We start from the raw sequence: 11,178 nt of genomic DNA on the forward strand, positions 1-11,178 counted from the left end.
GACCGAGCCATACATAAGCTACCTCGAGCGCCAGACACTGCCAATGGACGAAGCCAAAGCACGGGCCATCGTGCGCAGGTGCAAGTCCTTCACCATCATCAACAATGAACTATACAAATGCAGTGTCTCGGGAGTGTTCCAACGGTGCGTCGCTACCGCAGAAGGGCGCAACATTCTGCGCGACATCCACGCAGGGGACTGCGGCCACCACGCAGGCGCGCGTTCAATCGTCGCCAAGGCCTTCCGTCACGGCTTCTACTGGCCAACAGCCCACGAAGATGCAGTCGCGCTCATCCGTTCGTGCGCCGGGTGCCAAAAGTATGCAAGCCAGTCGCACATGCCAGGGTCAGCATTGAAGACCATTCCCCTCACCTGGCCCTTCGCCGTCTGGGGAATGGACATGGTGGGGAAATTCAAAACAGCCCCCGGCGGATATACTCACCTCCTGGTTGCGGTGGACAAGTTCACCGAATGGGTAGAAGCAAAGCCCATAAAGAAGTGCGACGGGAAGATAGCCACAAAGTTCCTACGCGAGCTTATCTATCGATATGGCTACCCTCACAGCATCATAACCGACAATGGCACTAACTTTGCCAAAGGGGAGATGGCTGACTTCTGTGAAGAGAAGGGCATCCGACTCGACCTCGCCTCAGTCGCCCACCCCGAGTCAAACGACCAAGCAGAAAGAGCAAACCAGAGCATCCTTCACGGACTCAAACCACGCCTGGTCGTGCCCCTGGAGCGCGCAGCCGGTTGCTGGGCAGAAGAGCTCTCTTCAGTACTGTGGGGCATCCGCACAACGCCAAACAGGTCAACTGGCTTCATGCCTTTCTTCCTGGTGTATGGCGCCGAGGCCGTTATGCCTACGGACATCGCCTACGACTCGCCTCGGGTCGCCAACTACGCCGAAGAAGACAACGAGCGGGCTCGCCAAGATGACATCGACCTCCTCGACGAGGCCAGAGATCTCGCACTCTCCAGAACCGCCATCTACCAGCAGGACCTCCGTCGCTACCACAGTCGCCGCGTTCGGAGTCGCTCCTTCCAAATCGGTGACCTGGTACTCCGGCTAATCCAAGACAAGAAAGGCATGCACAAGTTGTCCCCGCCCTGGGAAGGACCATTCGCCGTCAGCCGCGTACTCGGCAACGACTCCTACTACCTCATCGACGTCCGCAAGGACGACAAAGGCGAACCGCTCACCAAAGAGGTGGAGCGCCCCTGGAACGTCAACCTCCTCTGACGGTTTTACACCTAAGGACAAAATGTAGCCCGCAAATTCAGAGGTTAATAAAAATCGCCGACCGCATTGATCTCCAACTCCGACTGCCTCTCCTTCATCCGCTAGTTATCTCCATCTCTCATCCCGGTACATACCGGCTCAGTCGCCGCGATAAGCGACTCGGTACTGAGAGACCTCCGGTCGCCGCTGCTGGAAGAGCGAAGTCCACGATCGGCCAAGTAGCCGGGCTAACAAGGGCATGGCAGCGTGACCGGATGCAACACCAGGTCCGATCACCCACCACCCCTTACGCCGTCGGGTGAAAACGGCGACTGGAACCCACAGCAGGGCCGCATGCTCGGCCAGCCCCACGGGCCACGGTGACCGTCTCGTGCTACGCTATACAGCACACCAATGCCCTCCTCTACCTTAGGCTGGCGAATTGCGCGGCTAAGTACTTCGACTAGGGACCCCGCAAAATGGACCCGCGGCTCGCCAAGGAAAATACGCCCGCAATGACCCCCTTTGGAGTCGCCTAGCGACTGGCTCACCGAGCCACGACGAGCGGCGCGCTACATATGAACAGCGCAAACTACAACTTACCGCTACTCCACCCATGAGGCTGCTATTCGCACTATAACGACTACGTACTGCGACTGGGGACGCCCAGCTCGAAAAGGAAAACAGTCAAGTCGATAGCCTTCATCGGGGTCGCAAGGCGACTGGCCTGAAGGCCATGGATAGTCGGAACAAACTCCAGAGCATCGCCGCCACAAATAACATAAATTCAAAAGCAACCACCGAGTTATAATTAAGCAAAAATTATCACTTTATTTACAACTGACACCCGCTCGCGGGAATTCAAGTTACTTCTTACACAGGGACTTAGAAACCTACGAGGACGGCCCCGGAGCCCCTTCTACGACAGGTTCGGCGCCATCATCGCCGTGACGAAACTTCGGCGTGTACAGAACGACCGGATACGTAGACAATGAGCCGGTGGCCGCGGCATGGAAGAGGCGCTCCGCGGGGTAGTCCACCGGGCCCGGCTCCTTCTCCACGTCCCCAGGCGCCGCTTGGCTGGAGATGTGAGTCTCCAAATCCGCAGTCGCCAGTACTCGGTCGGCAAAGGGGCGCACCGCATCCATCAAGCGCAGCACTTCGGCAACGTCGAACTCGCCAGTCTCCGAGGGGAAGCCAGCGGTGACCTCCTCCACGTCGAACCCCTCGGAGTAGTGCGCCAGCACCATGCTCAGAGCCATGGTAATGCCAACACGGCAGGAGGAGCGGCGAAGCCAGTCAACAACGGCCGGAATATTGGACACGGCCCTGAAGATGGACGGCGTGTCCCGCGGAATCACCTCCCGCGGACTCAGGTACTGGAGCGCAGCCAATATCTCCCCCGCACAGGCAATGATACGCGCGGTCGCAGTCGACAGGCATTCCCGCGGAGTCGCCGTCTCCACGAAGTCGCACGTACCTACAACCAACAACACAAGGAAGAGAAAAATAAGAACTCGCCTTCGACATCGACTCGCCATGCTCGGGGACTGGCCCCCGAAGCCGACTCGCCATGCTCGGGGACTGGCCCCCGAAGCCGACTCGCCATGCTCGGGGACTGGCCCCCGAAGCCGACTCGCCATGCTCGGGGACTGGCCCCCGAAACCGACTCGCCATGCCCGGGGACTGGCCCCCGAAGCCGAGTCGCCACGCTCGGGGACTCGAAGCCCGGGCAAGTAAACAGCAAGCGCAAAGATAGGAACTTACCAAGAATCTGCCGCGACATCTCTCGGACGAAAGCCTCGAAGTTGGTCTTCTCGGCCTGCACCGCCAGGACGATGCCTTCGGACGCCTCCTTTTCCGCAGCCAACTCCTTGGCGTGCTGCTGCTTCAAGGCCGCAACCTCCTCCCGCAGAGACGCGGCAGCCCCACGCGCGGAATCCCGCGCATCAGTCGCGGCCTCCAGCTTCACCTTATACTCAGCGATGACATCCTCCAGTTCCCGGCTCTTCTGCTCCAGGACCTTCGTCAATTCCGCCACCTCCGCTTTCGCCCTTTTCCGGGCCTCTTCGGCCTGCTGCGCCCAGAATTCGGCTTCGCGGTAGAAAGATTCCTTGACGAATCCCTCCCGGGCCTCGGCAAGAGCCTTTGCCTGCGCCTCTGCTACAAAAAAAGAAGACGGTGAGAACGGAAGTTCAGTCAGGGCCGGTGATACCGAGAAAAGAAGGCGAGCGGGCATGACTTACTGCCCAGAGCAATCAACTTCCGGTTCTTTTGCGCCGCCTCCTCCACGAGCGCGGTCAATCGCTTAACCTCCGCCTGCAAAAATCCAAAAACAATGCCAAGGTCAACAAAAGAAGACCAGACGGACAAAAGGAGACTCGACTCGCCCTTTCAGACCAAGTCGACCCTCGGGGACTGGGGGTGACTAGACTACGAGTTCAGAGACACTCACCACATGTGCTTCACCAAGCGCCGTGTGGAGCTCAGTGAAGGTCAAGGCAGAAGGCGGTGGATGGCGCGACTCGGCCGCCTCTCCCGCCTGCATCACCGCCTCAGTCGATGGCACCTCGCCCGCCCGCGTGTCGGCGTCACTGGGCGGGGCTCGGTCCCTAGCAGCCTTGGACCGGCGCTCCTTCAGCGGCTCCGAGAGGCCGCCCTCCTCGACGATGTTCTCTTCAACCTCGGGCGCCTTCTGCCCCTCGGTCGACCCGACGTCCGCCGACCCCTCCTCCACCACGGGTGGAACGACGTCCGGTCCCGTCGCTGCGCTCGCCATGCCCCCGCGAACCATGCTGGGTAGAGGAAAGACTTCGGCGGTGGGCTCGGCGTGGCTGGCGCCCACCTTCTCAGCTTGGCTCGCGGTGACGGGCTCTTCCGGAGCCGACCCCGCGCCCCCAAGGTCGGATGGTGCCGCTTTCTTCTCCGCGGCCTTCTTCTTCGCTTCAGCCGCCCTCGTGGCCGCCACCCCAGCCGCGGCCGGCTTCGCCAAGGTCTTCTTCTTGGACCTACAGGGAGGCAAGGTGAGTCGACACCCAATCCCGCCACAAGGAGAACAAGTTTGACAAGGAGCACTTACCTCACCGTGGGGATTGCTTTCACGCCTGGACCGGCCCGAGCTCCCGCATCGATCGCGTCCTTCAAGGGGCGCTGAAGCCTCATGGAACCTTCCAGGAGAGTGGGGCGCAGTCGCTTCGGCAGCGGCTCGGCCCCTTCCTTGGAAGGCTCCGCCTCGCCCTCCGGGCGAGAGGTCGCCTCCTCTTCAACCGCGCCCTGGGACGAGGACCCGGCACCCCTCTTCGACCCGCGCGGGAGTCTGATGAAGTCCCGCGCCTCGGAGTCCGACTCGGTGCGCTCCTCCTCGTCGTCGACCTCTTCTTCTTCGCCTTCGGTCATTTCCGGAGGCTCCTTCCCGGCAAGGGGGGGAAGGTGGTCAGCGATCTTCTGCCAGCGCTACATTCAAATCAAGCAAACAATTCAGAAGAGAAGAAACGCGGCCAAGCCGTGCGGAGTCACCGTACAAAGCATTACCTGAGGCGCCGGGGTATCTTCAGAGTAAGGCTGCAGGCCGTCCTCGAAGGAGGTAAAGGTGGCCGTGGTGATCTTGGCGAGCGCCTTCCGGTACTCGCTCTCGTCCCACTCAGTCGCCGTCGACCGGGTGCAGTCGTTTTGCCCCCGGTATTCCCACATGGGGTGAGCTCGGCACCGCAGGGGGATCAGCCGCCGGCCAAGCCAGCAGTTATACATATTGACCGCCGTCAGGCCGCTATCCTTCAGCGCCTGGATCGCCTGGCGCATCTCCTTCACCACTTCCTCCTGCTCGCGCGGCAGCGACCGGACGTTGAGGCGTCGCGGGACGCTGGGCTCGGGGCTGAACTGGGGGATGCAGACCTCGCCGGGGGGAGTGTACTCCTTGGCGTAAAACCAGAAGCGGCGCCACTGCGACTGCGCCTTCTTGGGGAGCGCCATGTCGATGAAGCTTTCCCCGGACTTCACCTGGAAGGTGATTCCGCCGTTCGGGATGAGCGCCTCGCTGCTCTTGCTGGCCCGAGTCGCCCGCCCGTGGAAGATTGATACCCACAGTGGGAAATAGGGCGGACAGCCCAGGTAGCACTCGCACAGCGCCACGAACAGCGAAATCTGTTGGACGCTGTGCGGCCCGAGGTCGGAGACCTTGATGTTGTAGAAGGCTAACAACTGCCGGAGGAAATCAGAAGTGGGGAGAGCGAACCCGCGGTCGAGGAAGCTCAAGAAGATCACGAACTCCCCGGGCCGCGGGAGGGGTTCCACCTCGTTCGCCGGCGGAACTCGCCACCGCTCTTGCTTGAACTCCGGGATGACCCCGGAGGCGACGTACGGGAGCAGAGACTCCCGCGTGACCTTCGACTTGCCCCAGCCTTTCGCCGCCATGGATGCGTGTGGAGCTTGGAATGAGGAGAAGATGAGAGAAGAGGGTGGAGGAGTGGTGAACCCTAATCCCAGGGGCGGCCCTTTATACCGCCCGCACTCGCCCAGATTAAGGATGAAATCCGTTCGTTAATTCGTCCCGGAATCGCCGCCCCGCAATCAACGGTCAAGATCTGCACCGGCTCCGGCTGAATAGCCGTTAAACTAGCCGTTAGCGATCACGTCAGGCCCAACGGTCAACACCATGCAAACGGTTCATGCCTCGGTCAACGTGAAATCTAGCCGTTGGCTCTTCCACGTGTCTCTATGGTGAATGCGCGCCGACTGGCAAACGACGATTGGCTAACGCCGACTGTCAGACGACGACTGGCTAACGCCGACTGTCATACGCCGACTGACTGACCAAGTTCTGGCGATTGGAGACTGGCACCGAACCCGCAACTTTATCTTCGGGAGCCCGGTGGCGATTCACCTTGATCCATCACTGTGCCTTTCCAAGACTTGCTCTAGATCCGCGCTTCATCACCACCGCGCTCGGGGACTACTGATGGGGATATGCCCATAGGGGGTGGGTCGCCAGTCCCACTCGCCGTGAAGACGGAGGCCCAGGCGGACCGCCAGTTGCCCAAGCGACTGGGCCCTAAGGCGACTGGGCCGTGATCCCAAGGAGGTGATCTACGCGACTGGATAAGAAGATTACTTGCAAGAGGGTTAGCGGATCCCGGATTAGTAGCAACTGATACGATTCGGAGTTATCTCCATGTAACCCTGGATCGGGGGTGCCTATATAAACCCCCGAGCTTAAACCCTAGAGGACACCTTATTCGAGATCTAATCTCCCCTTGTATGCTCTCGGCATAGCCGCCGACTGAGCCCCCCCATTGTAATTCTCCACTGAGCAATAAAGATCTAGCAGGACGTAGGCCTTTTACTCTCCGGAGGGGCTGAACCTGGGTAAAACCCTTGCGTCTCTTGCACCTCGACCCGTAGATGGCGATGTTCCCTTCCCCTCGCATCAACGAAGTGCTACCCCCCGTAGCATCTGCCGTGGTCACATCCACGACAATTAATGCTGTAGCTGTTGTACTTCTTGACCATCATGTAAGGCTTGTTTGCTAGCAAAACAATATCTTCTGGCAATTTTGTGCCTTTAAGAAGCAAAGACTGCACATGGTCAATGAACCAAGTATGGAATGTTCTGTGATGTTCTACTTCTATCTGTCTTTTACATTTTCTCTTTTTCCCAGCAGCTAAAGATTTCATATGCTTCTCTGTGTAAGAACTGATGTGCTCATAATTGAAGAGTACATACTTCTGTGCTTGTGTCCATGACAGGTAATCTAGTTCAGAAATACTGCAAGCTGATAATGGTCTTCCAAAAATCGTCAGGTACTTGCTGCAATTTTTGTTTGCACTACTAGTCAAATTATCATCATGTCTTGGTGCTCTGTTGAACTTGGTGTTACAATCATCCACATATCTACTGCAGAATGTCAAACACTCATCGAACAAATATGACTCTGCAATGGATCCTTCAGGGTGGCTTCTATTGTGTACCCAGTTTTTCATGTTGCCAATGAACATTTCTGTGGACCACATGTTCCTGAATTGAACAGGCCCAGCAAGTCTCACTTCAGCTGGAAGATGTATAACCAGGTGCTCCATTATATCGAAGAATGTTGGAGGAAAAATCTTCTCAAGTTGACATAATATCTCTGGCAACTGGTCTTCAACAATTGCTATCTCTTTATTGCTGACGATCTTCGAAGTAATGACCTTGAAACACTTGGCAAGCTTCACCAAGGGCAATGCAACTTCTTTAGGCAATGTCTTCATTACAGCCAGAGGTAAGATTTCTTCAAACAAAATGTGGCAATCATGAGTTTTCAGCCCAACAAACTTGTTTTCCTCTAACCTTACCTTGTTGTACATTGAGGAAGCATGGTTGTCTGGAAATCTCACATTTTTCACCAGACCACAGAACATCTTCTTCTTTGATGACTCCATGTAGTACACTGCATCTGGCAAGTCAGGTTTTTCTTGTGTTTCATCAATATGCAAATGTTCTCTGATCTTCATTCTCTTCATATCCATCCTAGCATTTGCATTATCTTTTGACCTTTTGTCCACATCAAGCAAAGTGTTGACTATGTTGTCAAACACATTCTTTTCAATGTGCATTGAATCCAAGTTGTGTCTCACTAGCAAAAATTTCCAATATTCTAGTTGGAAAAAGATGCTCCTCTTCTTAAAAGTTGATTCAACAGTATGTACTTCCTCCTTATTCTCCAAATCCTCATCCCCTTCTCCTCTTTTCCTTTTCTTCCTTACACTCCTCTTTTGCTTCTGTAGTTTTCCATATGCAGTTTGGATATCCATTGTCATAGCAGAAATTTCTTCCCCTGTTGGCTGTACTGGAGGATCCCTGAAATCAGTAGTACCATCAAAAGATTCCTCATCTCTTCTGAATGCATGATCCCTTGACAAGAACCTTCTGTGACCTAAGAAACATGCTTTGTGCCCATGCTTCAACCTTCTAGAGCAAGTTCCTAAGAGGCAATGAGAACAGACAACAATACTTTCACCACTCAATATTCCACGGCCCAGCCAGTCACTAATGGTCCAGAGAAGTGCAGCATAGACTCTAAACTTTTTACCAAAATGAGCATCATGTACAAGAACACCATGGTGCCACAACTCCTGTAGCTCATCAATTACAAGTTGCAGGTATACATCAATGTCTTTCCCTGGTGATCTCCTTCCTGGTACAATGACAGACAATATGAAGTTGGTTTCCTTCATGCAAATCCAGGGAGGGAAGTTGTATGGGATCAGAATTATAGGCCAGATGCTATATGACAAGTTCATATTCCTGAACGGGTTGAATCCATCTGTAGCTAGTCCAAATCTTATGTTCCTTGGTTCTTTGCTGAACGACCTGTACCTGCTGTCAAAGTTCTTCCAAGCAGGTGAATCAGCTGGATGCCTCATTACTTCATCTTTGGTTCTCCCATCATTGTGCCAACTCATCAGAGCTGCTGTTTTGTTAGATATGAACAACCTCCTGACTCTTTTCTTCAGTGGGAAATGTCTGATAACTTTCCTTGCAACTCTACTGATTCTCTTCCCACCTACTACACTTCTCTCAGTCTTCCATCTGCTTGTTTTGCAAACTGGGCAGACATTGGCATTGGCATGGATGCCTCTGAAAATTATGCAGTCATTGAAACATACATCATAAGTATCATATGCAAGACCAACTCCTCTGATGTACTGCTTTGCTTCATGAAATTTCTTCGGCAGAGAATGTCCTTCAGGTATTGCTTCCCTGAACAGTGTCAGCATATCTTCAAATGCAGCATTTGTCATTCCCCTGACATTTTTAATGTTGAGCAGTCTTACTAGAAACTGCAGCTTTGAAAACTTCTTGCATCCTGGGTACAACAGCTGGCCACCATCATTGACTAACCTCTTGTATGTTTCGACATCTTCATCTTCACTGTCATCTTCACTGCCTTCTTCTTTTTCTGAATGCAATGAACTTCTATTGTACATGTCAAACCCATCTAACAATAGCTGGTCAATCTCATCTCTAGCATTACTACTATCTTCTGGAGAGCTAGAGTGTGTGTCAGGATCATTGTTAACAGCTGGTTCACCATGAAACAGCCAGGTTTTATATCCAGGCATGAATCCAGTACAGACTAGATGATCATTCACAATGTCTACATCATACCAGAACCTGTTACCACAATTTTTGCATGGACAAAGTATCTTCCTATCTTGCACTTCATTTCTTATAGCAAATTTTAAGAATAAGGAGACTCCAGCTGCATACTCATCTGAAGACCTTGAAGCTTCCATCCAACTCTTATCCATTATTACTGTTTTTTAGTAAAACTTAGAGTTTAAATAGAATCCAGTAATGAACTAAGCCATCTTATACAATCACAAGGGAACAACTAATAGAGCAATGCAGTAACCAAGCAATAGAGCAATGCAGTAACTATGAATTGCAGTAATCCACTAACCAGTACTACAACAATGCATTAACCAAGCAAACAATCACAAGGGAGCAAGTAATAGAGCAATGCAGTAACCAAGCAAACAATACAGGAAGGTTAGCATGCTATCCAGTACTAGAGCAATCCAGTAACCAAGCAAACCAGCAAATCATAGCAAACCAGTAATACAGGAATTTGTAGGTGGAGGTTCGATTCACCACGTACCTGTTATCACCAGATTTTGGACAAATCCAGAGGTGGGCCGTAAGAGAGATGGGCTTGGAAGACTACACGTGGAAGATCTCTGAAGCGGCCTTGCACGGAGAATTTGGGCTAGTTTGCCCGTGTATCTTTAATTATAGTAGGTTATGTTTTAGATCAAGATTAGAGTTTGTATCGTGTACGGTGGGATATTCCCACGTTAGAAAGTCCGCTGGACTATAAATATGTATCTAGGGTTTATGGAATAAACAACAACTCACGTTCAACCCAAAACAAACCAATCTCGGCGCATCGCCAACTCCTTCATCTCGAGGGTTTCAATCAGGTAAGCGACATGCTGCCTAGATCGCATCTTGCGATCTAGGCAGCACAAGCTCCACGTTGTTCATGCGTTGCTCGTACTGAAGCGTCTTTGATGGCGAGCAACGTAGTTATCATAGATGTGTTAGGGTTAGCATAGCTCTTCGTATAACATGCTTACGTAGTGCAACCCCTGCATGTCTAGCCGCCCTCACGCCTATCTCAGGTGTGGGGGCGGCACCCTGCTTGTTCATCATCTAGTAGATCTGATCCGTTACGATTGCTCCTTGCTCTGCAAGGATTAGTTTAATATCTGCAATAGTTAGGCCTTACAAAGGGGTGGAGGATCCAGCGGCACGTAGGGTGGCGTTCGCAAGTCCTAAACAGGATGTTCCGAGGATCAACGTTATGTTGGTTTTTAGGCCTTGTTTAGGATCGGCTTATGAGCACCGTGCGTGGCCGCGAGGCCCAACCTGGAGTAGGATGATCCGATTATGTGGTGAAAACCCTAAATCGTCGTAGATCTCATTAGCTATATTTTGATCAAGCAGGATCACCAAGTATTCGTGCACCCCGTACGGATCATGGGTGAATCGGCTCTTTGAGCCGATTCACAGGATAACCTGAGAGCCGATCGAGGCTCGTATTTAATGTTTACGTGTATGCCATGCAGGAACTAAGCGAGGCATCCCCATCACCTTCCTGACCAGGTATAGGTCAGGTGGCACGCCCTTGCACTTCGCATCGCCGCGTGTGACCAGAAGAGCATTGCGGGCCGTCGCTCGGAGGGGTCTCAGCCAGCCGCAGCTCTAGGCTCTTCCCGGCTCTCCACTGTGTTGACAAGCCGCTGCCCGCCGGTGGGTTTTGGCAGTCAACACATTCTGGCACGCCCGGTGGGACCATCGTCTACATCAACCACATCGCCATCTACATCTGTGATGGCGGCGGACGGCACGCCAGTCACCTACGAGGAGCTGCCTGACGAGCTCAAGAAGAGATACGACGAGATCAAGGTCACCCTCG

The 11,178-nt window shown here is 53.5% G+C and overlaps 1 protein-coding gene across 1 annotated transcript; it reads right to left on the minus strand.

Annotated features, from left to right (window-relative positions):
• Window positions 1–4,614: 4,614 nt before the first annotated feature.
• On the minus strand, window positions 4,615–9,508 carry LOC127315870 (uncharacterized). The gene is made up of 4 exons (XM_051346313.1): window positions 6,685–9,508; window positions 5,300–5,412; window positions 4,968–5,134; window positions 4,615–4,675 (listed from the first exon to the last, which is right to left on the minus strand). The coding sequence occupies exons 1-4, from the start codon at window positions 9,506–9,508 to the stop codon at window positions 4,615–4,617; spliced, it is 3,165 nt and encodes a 1,054-aa protein (XP_051202273.1).
• Between the last annotated feature and the right edge of the window lie 1,670 nt (window positions 9,509–11,178).

Source organism: Lolium perenne, chromosome 7 (assembly GCF_019359855.2).
Source record: "Lolium perenne isolate Kyuss_39 chromosome 7, Kyuss_2.0, whole genome shotgun sequence".
NCBI lineage: Eukaryota > Viridiplantae > Streptophyta > Magnoliopsida > Poales > Poaceae > Lolium > Lolium perenne.